The 21,932-nt window shown below is 42.0% G+C and overlaps 1 protein-coding gene across 1 annotated transcript in view; it reads left to right on the plus strand.

The window, feature by feature from the left end:
- Positions 1-21,932, plus strand: part of FNDC1 (fibronectin type III domain containing 1) — a 102,214-nt gene that overhangs the window by 13,470 nt on the left and 66,812 nt on the right. Inside the window, exons 2-4 of the mRNA XM_032165971.2 lie at positions 14,693-14,887; positions 17,251-17,337; positions 17,769-17,837. Of these exons, the coding sequence (XP_032021862.1) occupies positions 14,693-14,887; positions 17,251-17,337; positions 17,769-17,837 (351 nt within the window). The remainder of the gene's footprint in view (positions 1-14,692; positions 14,888-17,250; positions 17,338-17,768; positions 17,838-21,932) is intronic.

Consider the following 21,932-nt stretch of genomic DNA (forward strand, 5'->3'; position numbering starts at 1 on the left):
TTTCCTTTCAACTGTCAAGATTTTAAAATTCCAATTAAAAGTATATTTTCTGAGATGGAAGGAAATGAGGACCAAATGCCAGTTCTGCTGTGTGCGGTGGGAGAATTGGCCAAGAGCTGAGATACTGGGAATCAGGCTGGGTCTTTTGTATTGGGTTGTGATTGGGCATATCAGGTGTTCTGTGGCATTTATTCCTCATATTGATGTTATCTCACATGTGTGGAGTGTTTTATGATTTTCATATTTTATTCTTGCATCAATCCTATGAGGTAGGTGGGATTAGCTACATTCATAGAAAAATGGACTAAGTTTGATATTTGTAGAGAGAAACTTGAGTGGCATATTTGCTTTCTTTGAGGGCCTTGAATGGTAGTGGACACTCTCTTTCAAGAGGAGAAAAATGGGCTCTTTTCAGCCTTGACTTGACTTGACACTGGTGGACATTCCCTTCTTCCTGAAAATCTCTCCTGCTTCCGTGATGCAACTTTTTTCTGGTTCTCCTACCACTAAAATTTCAGATTTAAACTGTCATCCCCCAGACCTCTGTGTTCTTTGGGTGTAGATGTCGAGTAGACAGTTGGACACACTGGAGCTCAGAGGAGAAGCCAGGGCTGGAGTTGGGAATTCAGGAGCCTTCCACTTATGGATGGTCTTTGCAGTCATAGCACCAGTTGTGCTACATGGATGGAGAAGGAAGGAGTGCAGTAGAGAAGAGGGAAAGCCAGAGCTGGGCTCTGAAGTGCTCTACCATTTAGAGTTCTGGCAGAGGAGCTGACAAAGGAGACCAAGACAGAGTGGCCAATGATATGGAAGAGAAACCAGGGAGTGTGGTGTCCCAGAAGCTAGTCTAGTGGTCAGGGAGGACCTGAGAAGAGTTGCTTCTAGGAGGAGACACTCACTGTTGTTGGACATAGAGTAAGCTGAGGAGCAAGAGATGAAGATTTGGCAGCATGAAATCTTGCATTCACAAGATCCATTCGGGGCACAAGCTCATGTGTCCTTATGAATTCAGCTGCCACTGTTGGCTTTCAGTTTTATATCTTTGGTTCTGATTTATCTCCAGGTTTATACTTATTGCCTTTAATTATAATTACAGCTGAGAGGGAACAAAGTATAGTAGAAAGAACATGGTCCATAGTTTCTGATGGGTCTGAGCTTGACTGTCACTTACTAGATGTGTGCCCTTGGGCAAATCACTTAACTCTCTGCAACTCAGTTTCCTTATTTATAAAAACGTGAACACCAAAGTGCAGTGCACAGGCTTTGAAATGGGGATCAAAGAGAAAATAGTTATGATAACACAGCTCATTTTAAATCACTTCTATATTGCCAGTTCCTTGCTTAGAATCTGACACATAGTAGGCACTCAGTAAATATCTGTTCCATAAATGAATGAAATGGCTGGCACTAAGTAGGTGGTCAGCAAATGTTCCTTTCCTTTCTTTTTTACTTCCTTAAATATTTTTTTCTATATTACAAATGGATCCAAAACTTAATCTCTTAGCTTCTTAGGTGTGTAGTGTATTTTCCCCTTTTTATTGATAATTTACCTATGCCCATTTATAATCATTAAATGAGTTTTATTATCTGAAATGTTTTAAAAATGGCTCATTAGCAAGTGGGGTTGTCACTGGGTCTATGTGGTAGCTGGCTCTGGGTCATGTCTGTTTCATTCACTCTGTTTCAAACCTACCTCTCCGGAACCTTTGCTTGGCCTCTCTTCTAAGGGTGTTTTTCAGCGAGCTTTCTGAGTAATATGAATGGTGATTTTGGGTACAGTAATGCCCAAGTGTTTAACATAGTTAGACAATGACTTTCACATTTTGGGAAAAGGAATAAATTTTCAGGGAGTGGTTTTTGGTCTGGCATGCCAAGCAGTTTATAGTAGGCTGAGACTAGCTGGACTAGCAAACAATGGTCATTCTTTAAGAAACTATTTCTTGGTTACAAATTGAATTTGAAGAATGTGCGAAAAAATTCCACAAAAACCTGCAAAGTACTGGCTTCTAGTTGGGTCTCTGACGCCTGCCAATGGAAGGCATGAGCCCTTCCCAACTATAGGCATTTGCTCTTTAGGGCCTGTTATTTCTTATGATTGTTATAAATAAAGATATCTATGGAATTCCTCCAGTTCCATTTCCCTAAACCATTCTGGAAAGCTGGTGGTTTATATGGAGGGTGGGGGGGAATCTTGTTTTTGCTCTGAAACAGTAGCTTTTGCTTACACTGGATCTGAAACAAAATGACCAAGAACTTTAAAACCTCAAATCCTAATGATTGAATTCAGCCAGATCTGATGGTGAAGTTCAGTCTGATTTATGGCTGCATCACTCTCTGGGCAGATGTAATTACTCAAGTCAATGGCCTACTGACAAATAAGCATTGAAATTGTCAAAATTAAATTCCCAGAGGGGATCCCTTAAAAATAACAAACAGAAAGTAATGAAAATTAAGCCAAAGCAGCTCTCATTTAAACATCAGGAAGATGATTTGATTTTACAAATCCAGAAGTGATGTTAGGTAGCAGTGGGTTGGGCTGCTGACAACATGATATCTGATTAACAGTGGCTAAACAAGTAAGAGAATTGTTTATTTCATTCACCAGTAAAATTGGGAGCAGAGAGACCAGGACTGTCCCATGGCTTAACAAGGTTATGGACACATAGCCTTGTTCCATTTTCCACTTTGCTGTCATCATTCTCAAGATTGTCACTCCATGTTTTAAGTTGGCAGCTGCATCACCAGGTATCATGTTGACATCCCAAGGGGTAAAAAAGGAGGAAGGTACAAAAGGCCACCAGCCCATAACAGCCAAACCTAACCCCTTTAAAATGCTTTCTGAGAAATGGCAGGACGAACCTCCCTATGTCTGTCATTGGCTAGAGTTGATCATATGGCCATCCTAGCTGCAAGGGAAGCTGAAAAGTCATGACTGAATGTTTAGTATTCCAGCCTCTGTAGTAGAAGGCAAGGGAGAAAGAAGCTGGGAATAGCTTTTGGGTAGCCAATCCATAGTGTCTATGGTGGTGGTTTCTGAATTTAATGCAATCTGCCAGACTGTTATATATTAGTTGGGAAACTGGACTTGAATGGGACTAATAACAGACTGTTATATATTAGTTGGGAAACTGGACTTGAATGGGACTAATAAAAATCCAGCTTAAAATGTCTCAGAAACATCTTGAGGGATAAGGGAGATTTATTTTAAGAATATTCTCTGAGCAAATTACAGTCAGTTCCTATTGGCTTGAGAGTTTGATTTTAGTTTTGCTGCTTGCAGTTTATTTTGAAACAGAATTTCATCATGTTTCATTTTACTGTTCCATTTTTGTATTTTTCTGCTTTGTAGATCTTTTCCAAGTTGGCGGGCGGTGGGGAAGGAGGGAGTAAAGTAGGAAGATAATGAAAGGGAATAATGAAAGATAAACTATATTAATGAATATTCTTTCTCTTGCTCCAATTTCTCCTGAAATGCAAATATACAAACAACCTAGAATCTAAGACATTCTAGGCAAACTTTGTCCATAAGGAGCCATTGAGCCTTGAGACAACGAGAGAGCTTCTGAATGAAAGGCTTAGTTTGCCCACATTGTGCAATGGTGCAGGAGAACTTGGCTGGAGGTTGGGAGCCAATTCCTGAAGTCCCTAGAGGCAAAAATGAGCCACCCAGGCACCATGGAAGCTCTTTCCATGGGACCTTTTCATGTGTGGCAGCATGACTGGCAGTCGCCTGCATGACAAGCTGACATGCAACCCCCAGCCAGAGCCCTGCACAGGATGCAGTCTACTGAAGCCCAGGTGTGAGGATCACCCTGACATGCAGCCACTTGAAACTCACCAGAGGTGGAAAGCGCTGGCACAGAAATGGGTGGAGGTGGTGGTGGCGCTGACAGTCTGGAGGGGATAGAAATGGATCTGACAAATGCTATTTAAAGATTGGCCAGTGGTTCCCCTTTGGAGATTTGGATGGCTTCACCATTTGGCTTCTTTGAGATGGTGAAGAAAAAATGTGATTCACAACTGTATTCAGTGACTATCCAGTGTACCCTTATAAGTACATTGGTATGCATGCATGAAAATTTGGCCTTTTCGTCTGAATAAAATGATGTGTTGTTATCAAAATGCTGGAAGAACAGCTGGTGACAACCACAGGGAGTTTAGGTGGGGCTGGGGTAGCTGGAGAGGTGAGCCCAGGGGTGCAGCTGGCTCTTCTTCTCAGGAGTGAGCATTGGCTGCGGCCAGCAATGGGGACCTGCAGCCTAGGGCAGAGCTCCTCACTCCATCAGTGTCCACCCTCCCCAGGTGAACATAACAGGGCGCTTTGGGACCTGGAGTAGAATCCAGTAAGTTAGAGTTTCATGGGGAAATGGATTGGGCAATGAGGAATGTGAGCCAGGGATAAAGTCTGTAGGACATGATCTGCTTCCATTGCTGTCCTCCATCTCTCGTGGGACCTGGGACACCTGCTTGCCTTGATGTTCCTCTCTGACCTGACAAAGCACCGGGTGGTGTCAGAGTTTTGTTTGTAAAGCTCTTTCCATTCCCTAGTGTGTTTTATAATAAGTTCAGACTCCAAAGAGCTAGGGTTTGATTTTATTTTTTGTACAGTTATCCTTAAAGAACCCAATGCCAGCTGTGGAAAACACTTTTATCGAACCCCATTGCATATTGAGAAATGTCAGAAGGGGACACAGGTGGTTATTTTCATACCCAGACTGTGTCTACCCAACAGCAGCCTCCTCGGGGAAAATTCAGTCCACCATCTGCAAATTTTACTAGTATTAGTTTTACATCACAGAACCACAAAACAACCTGGACTTCCAGGGTTTTTTTTTCTGGGTGGGGTCTGGGTCATAAATATTTGCCAAATATAATTCCAACATCCATTTGAAAAAATATTTAAAATTTGGTCAGTCATTTGACTCGTTCTAGTGTTTTGCCCATGTGTTGTCAACCATCTGATGTTTCTGAATTTCTGAATATTTCTGTGCTGTCTGGTATCGTATGAATGATAGCTGAATTTTTCCACCTTTCCTCTGAACCCTAGTCTCTATGTCGTATATCACATTGATTCCTACCTCCAAGCTATACTGCTATTGTAGTACATCCTAACCTTTTCTGGCTGATTATCTGTTGACTTTTTGGTCCAAGACGTGTGGTTACACTCAGATCTGTGTTTTCTTCATTTCAGAGTCTGAGAATTATTTGGCAGTTTCCAATGGAAAGTAAAACTTGAACTTCAAACAAAGATGAAGTAGGGAGACTTACGTAAGCATGAAGGGTTTGTTGCATTAAAGAGCAATCTTTGGTATACTTAAGAAATAACTTCAGCATTTTTGGGGTTTTATTGGACCAGTGTATTTCCAAAGCCCTTAACATTCCTTTGGGAGTTTCTTTGTAACTTAGGCTGTCCTCACTGGCTCCTTGGCATTTGCTGCAGGCTGGGTGGGCTGCCATGAATGCTCCACTAGGAATGGCAGTCGTACCAGGTGGTATCTGCCTCAGTTTCTTTGAGTGCATCCAAATATACTGGCTGTAGAGGTAGCTTCAAAAATGTTAATTTTTATTTTTTTTTTTTTGAGATGGAGTCTCACTCTGTCACCCAGGCTGGAGTGCAGTGGCGCAATCTCGGCTCACTGCAAGCTCCGCTTCCCGGGTTCCCGCCATTCTCCTGCCTCAGCCTCTCCGAGTAGCTGGGACTACAGGCGCCCGCCACCACGCCCGGCTAATTTTTTTGTATTTTTAGTAGAGACGGGGTTTCACCGTGGTCTCCATCTCCTGACCTCGTGATCCGCCCGCCTCGGCCTCCCAAAGTGCTGAGATTACAAGCGTGAGCCACCGCGCCCGGCCCTCTTTTTTTTAAAGATGGAGTCTCACTCTGTCATCCAGGCTGGAGTGCAGTGGCGAAATCTTGGCTCACTGCAACCTCCGCCTCCCAGGTTCAAGCTATTCTCCTGCCTCAGCCTCCTGAATAGCTAGGATTACAGGTGCCCCCACCATGCCCGCCTGGCTAATTTTTGTATTTTTAGTAGAGACAGGGTTTTACCATGTTGGCCAAGCTGGTCATGAACTCCTGACCTCAGATGATCTGCCCACCTCAGCCTCCCCAAGTACTGGGATTATAGGCATGAGCTGCTGCACCTGGCCAATTTTTATTTTCATAGAAGATCTTGATTAATAATGTCCTAGCCCATCAGGGTCTGACTACGGATGGCAAAAACCCAACTTGAGCTCATTTAAATTCCAGAATTCATTGGTTCTTGGAGCTATACCATGGGATGGGCAGGGGGCCAGCTGGCCTTTGGAATGCCTAGAACTAGGGCTGTAAGTATCATTGGAACTCTCTCCTCACCTCTGGTCTCTTCTCAATGTGACAGCAAGAGCTGGTCACTAGCAATGCCAGGATTCTTCTTCCACAGCCTCATGAGTAGAAAATACTGGCCATATCTCCAGTCCAGCTCCAGTTAGAACAATTCCTGGGAAGTTCCCTGGGCAGTTTGGGGTCGCACGTCCATTACCAGAAGAATCAGGGGAGCTTTACTGGATAGACAGAAATGATGTGTATTCTTTCCACAGTACAGTGTGGATTGGCTTCCTTATGGAGATTTTGTGGAGGACTCTAAGAATTTGGGCAAGCAGGATGCTTTGGATTCATTTATGCTTACTTCAGGGAACCCTGAAGAAATGGCACCCATTTCAGTGAATGATGGCAGAGGCCACAGTTGCTGAGGGAACTCTCACTCCTCCTGGGTATTGGAAAGACTCTTCCCTGGCTGAGGCTGAATAGTATAAGAAGTAAAGGAGGAAAGCTATTTGGACTTTAATTTCTTTCGGTTTTGAGCTATAAGACAAAGAAAGCACTAATTTTGGACGTTAAATTTCCCCTGGGAATTTTGTGATGGGAGGGATTTCTGTGAAAATCTGGGCGTTTTTATATTGCTTGTATTGTGTTATGAACAGATTGAACAGATTGTCATGCTGTTATGTCATCTCATTCCTGGGACTGTGCTGGGCTCTTTTGGACAGCATAAACTGGGCAAAATTCGGCATTGGAATAGGTCAGGACAGCAGTAAATTTTCAGCCTGGAGGTCAGCTTGACTTTGGAGTTGGCTAAAGAATGAGTTTTACCCATGTCAAAGCCTTCTGTGGTCTTGATAGGGGCGGTATTCCCATCTTTAATCCCAGGAAGACACACGGCAGGTCACTGATGAATCCAGGGCATCTCCTGAGGGTGAGGCAAGGTTGTCCTCATCCTCACCCTGAGGGGCAGCCACAGCTTGACCACAGGTTGACCGTTGCACCCAGTGGGGTCAGGGACAACCAGCTGGGGATGTTCAGGGAGCTTCCAAGGAGAGGAGCTGTGGTGACAAAGAGCACAACAGAGGATGTTTCTGGCCTGTCCCCTGTCCCCTACTCCATGCTGCAGCCGAGGGCGACTGGGAGGAGTACAGACTAGTTGGCCTTCTTTCTTTACCTGGTGGCATGAATGGATTAGAAGCCACAGGCATATGAGAACACATGGACACAGGAAGGGGAACATCACACACCGGGGACTGTTGTGGGGTAGGGGGAGGGGGGAGGGATAGCATTAGGAGATATACCTAATGCTAAATGACGAGTTAATGGGTGCAGTACACCAACATGGCACATGTATACATATGTAACAAACCTGCACATTGTGCACATGTACCCTAAAACTTAAAGTATAAAAAAAAAAAAAAAAAAGAAGCCACAGGCATGAGTGTCTCCTCTCAGGTCTGCCTTCCTACGGGAAAGTTCCATTTGGTTCCACTCCCACGTCCCTGTGGGAGTTCATGGGGTGAGGTCTAGGCCGGTTGCTCTCTGTCCACAGCTGGGAAGCTGCATGCTAAGTAGTCTGCCCTGCAGGCTCCTTCTGGGTCCTCCAATGGTCCAGAGCTGGAGCAGGGAGACGAGGAGGTAGGAAGCACAATGGTGGCCACACGTTAGAGCCCACATTCTCCAGTTCAGCTTTGTCAGCAATAAACCTGATATTTTGCTTTCTGACTCTTTTATCTGTTTGTTCAATTTTGTTTTGAACTCAAATGTTCATCATGAGCATTTTTGTGCCCCATGCTTCAAGTTCAGGAACAGGTGCTTCATACATTTAGCCTGAGGAAATGGAACTGAAATGTAATTTGTTATTGGTCAGCACATTAGAAATATATAGGCCCTTTTATTGCTTGGCCAAATGTATTTCATTTGGTATTTGTATCAGTTCGTTCTCATGCTGCTGTAAAGCACTACCTGAGACTGGGTAACTTATGAAGAAAAGAGATTTAATTGACTCACGGTTCTTCAGGCTGTACAGGAAGCAAGGCTAGGAGGCCTCAGGAAACTTACAAGTTTGGTGGAAAGCGAAGGGGAAGCAAGCACGTCTACAATGGTAGAGCAAGAGAGCGAAAGGGGAGGTGCCACACACTTTCAAATAACCATATCTTGTGAGACTCCATCATGGGACAGCACTAGGGGGATGGTGCTAAACCATTAGAAACCACTCCATGATCTCATCACCCCCTACCTCCAACACTCAGGATCACAATTCAACATGAGATTTGGCTGGGGACACAGAGCCAAACCATATCACTATAAGAGATGGGTCTTAGGAATCTATGAATTGTCTAAGTACAGTGGGACCAGGAGTTTTGAGATCCAAAGATAACTCAAATCTATTATTTGAAGACTTGATTTTCAAATCAAATCAAATCAAATGGATTTTTAGTTACTTGAATAATTTTCTCCAGGGAATACTTGGTAGAAAAATCAAAGAAGAAATAGCATTTGTTTTTCTTGCAACTGTTCCATCACTCATTATCTCAGAAAATATTTGGTTTTACCTATTCAACATTTTATTAGTGGATTTTTTTTAACCTCAGCTGTGTATTTTAACTTCATTATCTACAACAATTATGTGAGTGGTAAGCTCTGTTTCAGTGCAATCACAGAATTAAAAAATGTAAGCATGCTTATCAGTTGCTGTTTTGTTTCTAAATGGTTGACTGACTGTAAATCAAACTTAAAGTATTCATTTATTCACCTAATATTTATTGAATGCTGACTCTGAGCCAACACTTTCAGTGCTGTAGCACATTTGGCTAAAATCCATGCATTTCAAAGTTAAAATGAAGCACATTCAAGGGAATTATGCCTGATAGAAGATAGTTTTATTCTTTGTTTCTCCCTGGATTAGTCGTGCTTTTTTTTTTTGTGACAGGGTCTCACTCTGTCGCCCAGGCTAGGGTGCGGTGGTACAATGATAAACCATAGCTCACTGCATCCTGCCCTCCCAGGCTCAAGCAATGCTCCCACCTCAGCCTCCCATGTAGCTGGGACTACAGGTGCACGACAGCCATGTCCAGCTAATTTTTTTGTATTTTTTTTAACATATAGAAATGAGGTTTCACCATGTTGCTCAAACTGGTCTCAAACTCCTGGGCTCAGGTGATCCACCTGCTGCAGCCTCCCAAAGTGCTGGGATTACCTACGTGAGTCACCACACCCAGCCATGTCATGCTCTTATAACCACCCCTGCCCCCACCTCTAAAATCTACCATCCATTCATCTTTTTTCCTTTTACCTACCTTGAGAACTTAATGAAGTAACTATATGTCATTAAAAAATTGAAACAAAACCAAGACCAAAAGCAACACTTTTAATCCAGAAAGATTCAGTTACTATTTCAAATCACAGTTTTCTCAGCATTTTCTCTACAATTTGTGTCATTATGGCATTATTTTTACCATTGATTCACTTTATTCACTGATTCTGAACCTTCCTTCTCTTTATTCTGAGAAACAGTGCTTGACAGAGTTCCCTTGAGAGGAAGCATATTTATTTTCGTCCACCATGGATATGCCTGGACACTGAAGGATGACGCTGAACATCTAATTCAGGTGCTTGGACAGGTGGTGTTGTCTGAACCAAGATTTTGGATAATTGGATATTGAATTTCATTCTGAAAGTGTTCAGTTTGAAACTCATATTGGACCATACAGACAGTAGGGGAATATCGGTCTGGAATGGTTAGGCCAGAAATAGACATGCAGAAGTCAACAGTTTTCCTGGTAGTTGAAGCCTGTGTAGCATCCCACACTCCTCTCCCTGAAGGCTTCCTGGGATGCATCTCCCTACTTCTTGGAGCCCAGGACAGCTTTTTCAGAGCCTTCTGGTCTCTTGAGGGAGGGAGGGGAGGTCTGGGGGTGTGATGTGATTCCTTGGACAGATCTGTACCTGATGCCTTCAGGGGCTGGGATTGCTCTACTTCCTCTCCAGACTTTAGCTTTCATCTTGATTCATAGACTTTCCTCACGGACCCAGATTCACAGAGTCTCTGAATTGAAATTGGACACGAGGAAGTTGTCCGGGTCAACAACTAAAGGATTTCTTCTGGGGTCAAGGTAGAGGTCACTGACTGGCCGCCAGTGGACTGAGTCTGGCAGCTCGTGTGTGTATGTGTGTGTGTGTCTCTACATAGTGTTTTTTTTTTAATGGAGTTAATCACCAATTAATATACAATTGGGGAGTTTTCACACAAAAATCAGGTTTTAGCTTCTTAGAAAAAAATGCCAGAATATCTGACAATGTGGAGCTAGACAATTTTTGTCTGAATTTCTTTTCGTCAGCAGGAACCTAAACTGAATTGTGCCTTTAGATGGAGCATATATTCTCCATAGATGTCACTTGCTGGAGGTTCATGATCCTTGTAGGCATTTCATGGTCTTCATTACTTGTAGGCATGGTCCTTGGAGTGTCCTGGATTGATCTTGCTGTTCTTACATCTTTTCCTTCAACCATAAACCATTTAAGTGAGCACCAAGTGTGTGGGCAGCCCTGAGTGAGAAGATGAGGTATGGTGCCCCATCTACTATGATGAACAGACCCTGCAGATATTGGTCAGGTTGGCCCAGAGACCTGCCACTGGACTCAGGCTTAGTTCTGGACTCAGCATGTCAGCAACCCCAGGGAATCTCTGGAGGCCTGTCTGTGCAAACTGAAGACTCTTCAAGGACAGACATTGAGGAGCCATTGGAATCTTGGAATCCATCTATCTAAGAGCAGTCATGGATCCATACTTTGACCCTTGAACCAAACTGGCCTCTTTGGGCCCTTTTGGATAAGTCCTGGTGTTGGTGCTAGACCAAAGTAAGAAATCTAGGTGCTGATTGCGCCCTTATTTTTCATTCTCCAGCAAACCAATAGAGGTCATATTCCCCATGGGAGCTATGGCACAGAAGTGTCTAGCCTGGCAATTGCTGGGTATCTGAATGGCCACCAAAATATTATTTTGCTACTCAGTCCCCAGCAAAATATTCTTGAATCTGAATAAAGTTTACTGGTATGAACTGTGGAAGTGATTTTGCTGTGTTATGAAATCTTTGGAGTCATATCAGGCTCTTACTGGCTTTCTTCTTCTGTCTGGAGCACCTTACCATCTGTCTCCACTCAAAGACAGTCTTGAATGAGGAAGGACACAGACAGGAAACTCTTTTCATTTAACCCAATTCCCTTAGGCTGCAACTTAAGCTCATTTCCTCATTTTGCATCCTGTGAGTATGAAAAAACATCTTGTCATGGCCCTACCTGTCATGCATGGACTGTGAAGTTTCCTCCCAATGTTTCCTCTGTTGGACTATATGATTCCTGCTGAATTGATGTTTAGGTTTGTCATTTTTCTTTAGAGACCCAGTGCATGGATAGATAGCTTTAAAGAATGTATCCAGTATCATCTTCATTAGATGAGAATATTGTAAATGATTGCAAAGATTCTATGATTCATTTGTCCAGCAGAGAGGATGGTCTGTTTCAAGTTTCTAAGAATACTTAAAAATAAACAAGGACTCACTTTGTCATATTTCATCTCTATGCTATCAGAGTGCTGATTCCACAACACAGAACTCAGAATGCAACCAACAGAACCCGAAGCCACATTCACACTCCTTATAGCTTTATTTCACGTTGAAAGATTGCACTCATGAGACCTTCAAAACAATGATCAGGAATAGAACAAACTGTCATACTTCTAGCTGGTGTGATGACTTCACTCAGAGCTGAGGCACTGCGGGTGAGAGGCAGGGCTGGAATGATGGGCGGGATTGCTTTTTATCTGGGTCTCCTGTTTGTCTTTTTGTCCATTTCTCTCTGAGTTAGGCATGGACGAGTTAGGTATGAAGCACCAAAAATGACATCAATTTTAACATCAAAGTCGATGGGAATCCAGGAAATGAAAATATCTCATCAGGTCAAGCGTTTTGTTTAACTGGCCCAGTCTGTGTGTGGTGTGGTGGGTGGGAGGAGGAGGTCCCGATATTTGGCCTAAGGCATTTTGAGAACCTTAAATTCAGAATTGATCTTATAAGGAGATTGACGGTAAGATTGCCTGTAGGGTTTTGTTTCAGGGTCCCCAAAAGGCCTTTATGTTAAAAACAACCGTCATCAGGTAACTCTCTAAGGCTTAAATTGTCACTATTAGAAAGTTACTCCTCTGCTTTAGTTTTGTCATAAGAATGCAAATGTCCTGAGTGAGAACATCACTTACTTATTCCATTCCTTCCAGAAGAGAGGGGTCGATGAGGACGCGCAGCATAAGGTGAAGTGATTGTGGTGGGAAGGGAGGAAGAGTGCTCCCAAGAGAGGAAGATGGTGGGGGAAGGTGGGATGGAGGGTGGTGGGGTGGTAAATAGCTCTGGAGGTCTTACAATTTGTTTTAGGATAGTATGTTTCAGTGGATATGGTCATTGATCATTGATGATAAGAGGACAATTCCAAGGGAGGATGAGCTTCTGGCAGAGCTGGGCTTTGGAGTTGGGCAAAGCCATGTTTGTAGTTGGCTCCATCCCTGGTGTAGCTGTGTGACTCAGCACAGAATAATTTCTGTGCTGTGTCCAAGGATAAATGCAAGGTATCACAGAGAAGAACAATGAACGTATTTATAAATTTCTCTTTTCATGTGTCAGTAATAAAAGTAAATCATGTTCTGGCCTAGGTAGCTGTGTACTGATTGAATCACTAGTGCCTGGTAGAAAATGTGACAGTATTTAGGTTTTACAGTTCTCACATTTTAGAATGGCTATTCAAGATCTCACTTTTCTTGAGGGAGATTTGCTGTAAAGAAAAGTGCGATATGTATATTCATTAATTTATATTCTTCCTTGGGAGAAACACTCAACCATGAGCTTCCATTTGTAGTTTTCGGATATCTTGTTTTGCTTCTACACACCTTTTGGTCAGTGTGAAATGTTGGATTCCTGGGAATGATTCCTGCTGAAGTTGCTTGTAGGTAAGGAAAGGTAAATGAAAATTAGAGAAGAGTAACCACTATTGCTAATTTTAAATGCCTAGAAAATGATTGGTGTCTTCATAGTCTTCCCAACTCAAAATTTCCCAAAAAGCATGAGGCTACTTACCTGTGATTGCTCCCTCACAGGGTTACAGGAACCTCATCTCTGGAGTTGGGGGGGAATGCTTTGTAGATTTTTGTCCATACCCTAACATCATGCTTCTGTCTCCAGAATAGACATTCTTTCTCTAACGCTTCAAAATCCTCAATTTCATACTCTTCTTTCATTCTTTGAATTTCTCTAAGGAGTTCTTTCCCTTGCTAATCATTTTACTCCAGAGGCAATGGGCAATTTTGGGAGGAGTGATGTGTGTTAGAATTATCTATGCTTATTCTGTTCAGAATTTTCATCCAATATTAAAATCACATACTAACTCACATATGTGTCATCACTAAACATGCTCCGTTTCTTTTCTTCTTCCCTGAGACTCCAAATGCGTTTTTCTTAAAGTTACTGTTTAAAGGTTGTTGGTTTTGTTTTTAGGTTACTTTTTTCTTTCTTGCAGCATGCTTTACTCAATAGTCAGTTTCAGTTCCAGGTTTGCCCTAGATTTGTTTGACTGTTGCTTGAATATTTCACACACATTTATATTACGTTGCATTACAGTATCAGTTACATAGTGAGTAGAGAGATTTTGTTTGACAAAATGTTATGTTTCACTTTAGTAATTTTGAAAATGAAGTGAATTTCTTTGGAACCTCGTAAGTCAAGATAAAAAAGTGATTGTACTTGGTACTAACTTGTTTTTCTTCTGGAACACAATATGGAAACATTTAAATTAGACATATGCAGATAGAACCAGAGTTTTACTTGCCCTTTAAGCTGTTGATGATCTTGGTTTGTTTTCTTTGTGGAAATGAATGCTTCTGTTATCTCACTTAGAATACAATGGATATTTTTCTTAATCAGGACAGTTTTATGCTGTTCTCTCAGAGATGTTTAAAGATTGTCCAACTGTATCACACGACATACTAATAACTTATTTACTATATAAATGATACTGGAGAGTATGGCAAATTACTAATTTGTTATTCTGTCACTAGCAAGACAGTGTAATCAAGCCAGACAATGCTAGAGTTTATATCGATTTATTTCCCTTTTGGTTTAAATTTACCACCCACAATTATCCAAAATACACGAAGGCCTGTGGGTTTGGTATATTTGTTTTGTAGTCATACTGTAATGCTGTGCAAATACATGACTGTCCTTAAAGTCTTTCGGATCATACTGATTAAACGTCATTTACTGTTTTCCTAACAATATCAAAGAGGATTTAAAAAAATTCATTTTCCCAATCTGTTATTGCCATGAGTTGATAGTTGCGCTGTTTACATAGTTGACCACCCACTGAAGCCAAGGCACGTGAAACTGCTGTCCACTAAAATGGGCCTGAAAGTCACGTGGGACCCACCTAAAGATGCTACCAGTAGACCTGTGGAGCATTACAACATTGCCTATGGGAAGTCACTGAAAAGTCTTAAATACATCAAGGTGAATGCGGAGACATACTCCTTCCTTATTGAGGATGTGGGTAAGTGACACTCTGATCTTGTTCCCAGTCAGAATTAACTGTGCACCAACATTCTCAGTTGCATTCTTAGGATGACTGTGAGATAACCCATGGCTGGGCTCAAGGTCCCTTATGGTTCTTTGGGATTGGAGAGCTGAGTTCTGAGACGCTTGTCGGAGGCTGCTGTTCGACAGCCGGCATGGGGCACTTGGGCTTCCCCTTCCGTGCATGTGAACTCAAGTATTCCTGTTTCCAAAAGGATGCAGCAGATGATTTTTAGCTTCTGAATGTGCTTTCAGAAAGTAGACTGATCCTTTTTTGCTTCATAGAAACTTGACTGCTGGACAATTGAGTGGGCTGATCTAGAGACTTTGAACTTATATGCCATTTTATAATCAGGGACTGAGCAAGTCGTATGTCCCTGTAGATGTGGAATACGTTATGCTTAGCCACGTCTGGTTAAAGATGTAACACTTTGCCCCATTTAAATTGGATTTTAACTTGATTCTGGAGGTTTGGAATATTTGAGATCTTGCCTCAATATATTTTGTCTTATAAATGCAAATGTAGTTGGTTTTGGGCTTAGGCTTCGAGCTGCCTCTGAATCCTCTGTCTTCTATTTTTGATTCCAGTAACCTAAAGCCCCATTGATTCTTGCACCATGTCATGGCCCAACATTAAGATGGATCATAAGGAAGGAAGAGAAGTCAGCATTTAGGAAATGGGTCTCCTCTTGTGCCACCTTAGCACTTTGATCCTTTAGGGGATCATGGGCTCCTCAGCTTTGGTCCCCTGACCACAGCTGACCACACTTACTCCTTCTCCACCTCCTGCATTTGACATCACACTTCTGGGTAACAGAGCAGAAAGTGTATAAAAGGGAGATGAAGGAAGACAGACTCCCTTCCTCATGGCTTCAGCTAAATGTCCATTTCCCTTAATCTCTTCCACATCACCTTGGCTCCCCAAGTCCAGCTGTGAGGTTAAATGGAGATTCTATCAGATCAAAGGCATGAGCTGATCATATCTGCTTGCTCAAACCTTGCGTTGTTATGATGGCTGCAGAGAAGAAAAACATGTGAAAAGAGAGTCATAGAGCTCACTGAAAAACAAATAGTATCTCCCAGACGACTTTCTGATGAGTTAACTGTATGGGTATCAAACACATGTGGATTAAGTTTCGTTGAAATACAAACAAGCTCAGAGTAAAGAGGGAAAGTGTCTGGCAAAGCATGATTTTGCATTCTGCTTGACCCCCGGGCATTTCCCAATTAGCCTGGCGGATTGTGCCAAACCCTGAATGCCACCAGGCCCTGCCACAGTGAGACAGAAGTCACACCAGTCTTGATCACAACAGGCGTCCCAGGGGGCATCAGCCAGGCTTCTGTTCATGGGCCTCTGGCTTGAGGACTGCGTGAAGTTTTGTTATAGTAATGCTCCCTACTTTGAGAAATGTCATTGTCATTATGACCTTTGACAGAACTAACCCTCGCCTCTCCAGCTCTCCTCCCCTGAAATACCCACAGACTTTCATCTCTTCAAGGAATTGGCACCCCACTTACCTGTTACAAGAGAGTGATTCATTTTCAGGAAACCTAGTACTTAGTAGGGTTTTACTTTGCAGAGCTACACGTTCAGGGTGCCCTCCCCTGTGACACGGGTCTTCATTTCCTTTCCCATCCCATCAACTTTAGGAGCTCAGCCTAAGAGACCTCTGCTATTGGGCCTTGAGCCCTAGATGAAAGTCAAAAAGTGAAGCCCAGTTATGTCAAGATTAGCATTTCCAAGACTCCAGGATATATATATTTTTCTAGCTTTTTGTTGGAATGGTCAAAAACAACATGCAGACATAGTAAGGGGAATATTTTATTGTGAAAAGGAGAAAATTTCATGAAGCCTTATGTATTGCAGTGAAGATTTCCCATGTGCTACATTTTATGAGTTACATTGACATTTCTTATTATTTTCTGGAGATTTTCATTTGGAGCCTCTAATGGGGAAAGATTATTAGTAGTGACTGACAGTGTATGTTCAAACACGTATTTAGTGGACAAGGAGTTCCTGTTTCCTACATGAATTTCGCATTAAAACCTTCAAAAGCTCTTTTTGTTGAGTGTTGATGAATCCAGGTTTATTACACATGGCATGTACCTTGTATGAAATAAAGTTTATGTTCTTTGGGTCATGTGTTTTTCAGTTGCTTGAGAAGAATGTTAGTGATTTTAATTTAAAAAAAGAGACATCTATCATGCTTGTCACTGAATTTGGATTTTTGTATTTGGTTATAACTGGTATATTGAAGATGGTTATTCTTGGTTAGTGAGTGAAACTGTGTCATTCTTGGAGATCTGAATTGGTGGCTTGATATGAACCGTATGTTTCAGAGCCGGGGGTAGTGTACTTTGTGCTGCTTACTGCAGAAAACCACAGTGGAGTGAGCCGTCCTGTTTACAGAGCTGAAAGCCCGCCTGGTAAGTCCTATCTAGAATCAGAGGCTGTAGTGTTGTTACTTAGATTGGGAGAAACATCCCTTCTTGCTTTTTCCAGTAAATATAAATTTAGAGTTATTAAATAATTTTTGAACAAGAACTTTTTAGACTTGTATAGCAAGCTGACAGATTGAAAAGTTGAAGAGACTTATCCTTTCTTTTAAAATAGTTTTAATGTAGGTTATTAGCATTTCATCCAGACATTTTGAATACTTGCTAGAGTAAACCATGTGTAAAAGACCTAAAATATGTATTGTCTATGAAGCTGAGGTGTCAAGTCACTAATACAGGCTGAGCAGATCCTTTTGAAGATTGTTGAAAATATCATTTAATTATACGTTATGGATGCACTGTAATGTGGAAAACCCAACAGTCCTCATTTCTAACTATCAAGTTGCATTTCCCTAATTTAGGAGGTGAATGGATCGAGATTGATGGTTTTCCCATTAAGGGTCCAGGACCATTTAATGAAACCGTCACAGGTACTACTTCCTCCTTCATGTCAGATTCATGTTTTCACTGAAGCATCGTCTCGCAAGAGAGTTGTGCTTCCGTCACACACATGTGCTCACAAACCTTCACTGAGTTCCCATCGCTAAACTAACACACACGCCACACAGTCTTGGTCAATCTGTTCTGCACCCGATGAACTAGACTGTAACCAGTGTTGCTTATTGTTCACCATTCTTTCATGTTCTCGCGTGGGGAAGTGTCTGTGTCTACATCTGGGGATACTATTGCCCTCTTCATAGGCAAATATGGTGGTTGAGATGGCAGTACTGATCAGATTAGGATATTTATAGCTCTTCTACCAGTGAATCAATGAATGGGGTCCTCCTAAAATAGTGGCTTTTATGGGCTAACATGTTGCTTCAAGTCTTGCTTTTTTCTTACGACCTTGGGATATTTTGTGATATGTTAGATGACCTACCTTCCATCTCTGCTCCATATTTGTGTATCTGTCTGTTTTCTCATTTGGATGTTGATGTTGTCTGGTCATATTGTTTTACTTACTGAGAAAATTGTTGACATTTCTTGTGTGTTTCTTGAATATATTTAATTGATGGTGAAAAAATAATGTAAAATGAATGCAGTTATTTCAGAGTGTGGTTGGGTAATATCTCAAAAGCACTGTGGTGAGGAGCTATGTTTTATTTTCACGTGCCATGTGTTTAAATATATCAATCTGGCGTTGTTGTTGACAGGAAGGTGAGTATGATGAAACCAATGACACTTATCTGCTTTTCAGACCAGATTTGATGGTGTAGGCTGTCTTTACAGTGCATGCTATATGAAAAGGGGGTGGAAGAACAAAACATCAGAAAAGAAAACTGGCTTTTGGGGAGAGACTAAGTGTTCTTGTTTGAATGACTATGAGGTGTTGCAATGGAAATGTCTTGTAGCTGATTTGAGAAGAGAGAATGGAAGTTGGAAGAGGGAAGTAAGAATGAGACATGGACTTAGGAGTCATGCTATAGGGCAAAAGTTGAAGTAGAGAGCTCATGAGTGGCTGAGGATTAGCAAAAAGAAGAGCAGGAGGCCAGGAATCAAACCATGGAAATACTGACAGTTCAACAAGTTAGTACAGCTAGCAAGTGTGCAAAAGAAGAAAAGGTGTTTATTTTCAGAGGATGTTTACCTCTGAACACACACGTAAACAGACACGTATGAACCTTTTACTGATGGATGTTTGTGCCTTGCATTTGAATCTTATATTTTGTATTTTAAATAAGCGTTTTATTTTTACATCCTTCCTGATAAAGTTTTTTGAATGACAGTAGCTTTAGAACAAGTGATTTTCTTGCTTTTTCAGAAGTAATTAATTTCTTATGCCCTCTTTAATAGTGTGTGTGCACACATATGTATGACCTTTCTGAGTAAGTAAGCAGAAACCCTGGGGACTAGGGATCAGACAGCCGTGTTCCAGCTCATTATTGGTTGTATGTATTGTGAGATTATTTAACTGCTCTCTGCGGGAGGCTTTGCAGGCCCTGATTGCCAAACCACTCTGCTATAATACATGATGTTTCATTTGTCATACATGGTGATTAAAAAAGATACCAGAAGAAACTGCTGGCTCAAACCACTTGAAGCATATGATATAAAGCAGAACTTAAAAAAACAAAAACAAAAACAACCTAGGAATATCCAGAATGCACAGACTAGGTTAAAGTACTTCACAAATTACATTTCATTGTTAATAAAAAACAATAATTTATGTGAAATTATCAGTAAGTGATCACCATGTATCTATACCTTTTGACAAGGCTTGGAAAATATGATCTGCTATTATTCTGAGAAATTGTTAAATATATTATAATCTTGTCAAACAAAAGAAGTATTCAGAATTCCCGGTCTTCATTCAAAGAGGAATTTGCCTTCAAAAATGCAGACATTAGCATGGGCACCTGGTGTAAGGCCCAAAGGGATTCACTTTAGTGCTTTGACTGATAGGGTCTCACGTCCTTCCTGTGTTTTATTATAAACCAGAGGAATATCCATTCTCTTAAGCTGCTAGAAACGATGGCTGCAGTTCTGACCCCGGAAGGCCTCCTTTTGCAGGCTTACAGGTATCTCAATTGTTTTTACCTAAAAATAGGACTTTAATTATTTAATTCATTTATTACAAGTGGAGGTCTAGGTGTTAGAGATACGAGCTAGACAAGGGATCACCTCAATGAAACTTATATTCTAATGAGAAAGAAAGATAACAAACAAATATGCACAAAATGATGCAGATAATCTATTAATTTGCTGGGGCTGCCATAACAAAATGCGGCAGACTGTGTGGCTTAAACAACACAAATTTATTTCTCTTGATTATTGGGTCTAGAAGTCCAAAGTCCTGATGTTGGCAGGTTTGATTTCTCCTGAGGACTCTATCCTTGGCTTGTAGGTGGTCACCTTTTTGCTGTGTCCTCGAATGGCCTTTTCTTTGTGAACATGCATCCTTGGTATCTGTGTGTCCACATTTCCTTTTTATAAGGTCACTAGTCAAATTGGATGAGGCCCCAGCCTAATGGCCTCATTTTAACTCACCTCTTTGAAGACCCTATTTCTGAATATGGTCACATCTGAGATACTGGGGTTAGGACTTCAACATATGAATTTGGCAGAGGGGGCACAATGCAGCCCATAACACAATCATAAATTATTTTAAAAATAAGCAGTGCTGTAATATAGAATAAGCAGATGGGAGTGAGGGTTTGGGAGCCTAGGAGACCCTGGTAAGATGGTGGCACCAAGTTGAGATTGTAAGGGACTGTGAGGGTGAAGCCATGTGGGGAGGAGGAGGACCATGCCAGAGAGTCCTGGAGGTTGGGCAAGACTTAAACAATTCCCAGACTGGTCAGTCGTCCAAATATGAAACCTCTTGGGACTCAGGAAATGACAGGACAGAACGAGAATGCAGCGCCAGGGCAGCAGTTTTGGCTCCTCTTGTGTCGCTCATCTCACTTCTCCCAGCCGGAAAGCTTTCTTTGTACTTAATGCAGAATCTCTCTTGCTGGGATGGAAACCTGTATCCTCTTGTTCTGTCCCCAGGGAAGAGATGTCACAAGTCTGTTCATTTATTGGAATACTGTTACGGAGCTTTTCTGCAGACTTCTTTTCTGCAAGTTGTTTTGGCTTTTTTCTGTAACAGGATCTGGGTAAACTGGCAGTGCAGAGCCAGGCCCTGGGGGTCAGGACAGGGACACAGACACGTCCCCACTTTGCTGCCCGCCAGCCTAGGGCCTCAGCCCAGCTAGTTAGTCAGCTTTTGTCAAACTCTTCATCTGGGAAACAGTATTAGGTCCTGGTTAAGTATAGTTCTGAATATGATCATATCTATGTAATCATTTTTAAGGTTCTTCTAAAAATCAAGTCCTCTGTGCTTTTCTCAAGTTTTGGAGCCTAAACTAGGCCTAGTACTGAAATCAAAGTCTAATTTCTGCCTCATTTTTCTTTACATTATATTTTAGTTCACGATGCTTGCTCATTTTTTTGGACAAACGATAGCTTGGACTCAAGTTCAGCATAGAGTCCACGATTACTCCTTGGCCATTTCCAGACGATGCTGCGTGACAATCGCTTATGGACCAGACATTCCCTTATCTTAGTCACCCACTGACTTCTGGGTTGTTCCCTAAATCCAGCACCTTCAGGCACTTGGCGCATAGTGGGTCTCTATTCCAGGCATCCATGACAACGACCCATTTGATATTCTCACCTCCTGGCTCTAACTGCCACCTCCCCTCATGGAGTTAAAGTTACAGATAGAGTTGATCCCTTCCAAAATCTAGACTCCTGGAATCCCCATCTGATCACCATCATCTCACTTCCTCAACGCCCTCATGTCAGAAGCTTAATTTCAGACCATAGTAGACTTTGGACCTGTAGACCCTTCCCAGCTGCGGGGTCCAAAAGCTGCCGCTGTCCTGTTTCTTCTTTACTTTATCCAGGTCCCATCATTCCAACCACACTCCACATGCAGGTCTGCCCCCGTCATTTCAGCAGCCTCACTGCTGGAGCGCTGCCTCTGCCCGTCGCTCCGCCAGGACCCCCAGCTATCGAGCTTTCTCCGTCTGCCATGCTGA

This window comes from Hylobates moloch, unplaced genomic scaffold (genome assembly GCF_009828535.3).
Source record: "Hylobates moloch isolate HMO894 unplaced genomic scaffold, HMol_V3 SCAFFOLD_2, whole genome shotgun sequence".
NCBI classification, from domain to species: Eukaryota; Metazoa; Chordata; class Mammalia; order Primates; family Hylobatidae; genus Hylobates; species Hylobates moloch.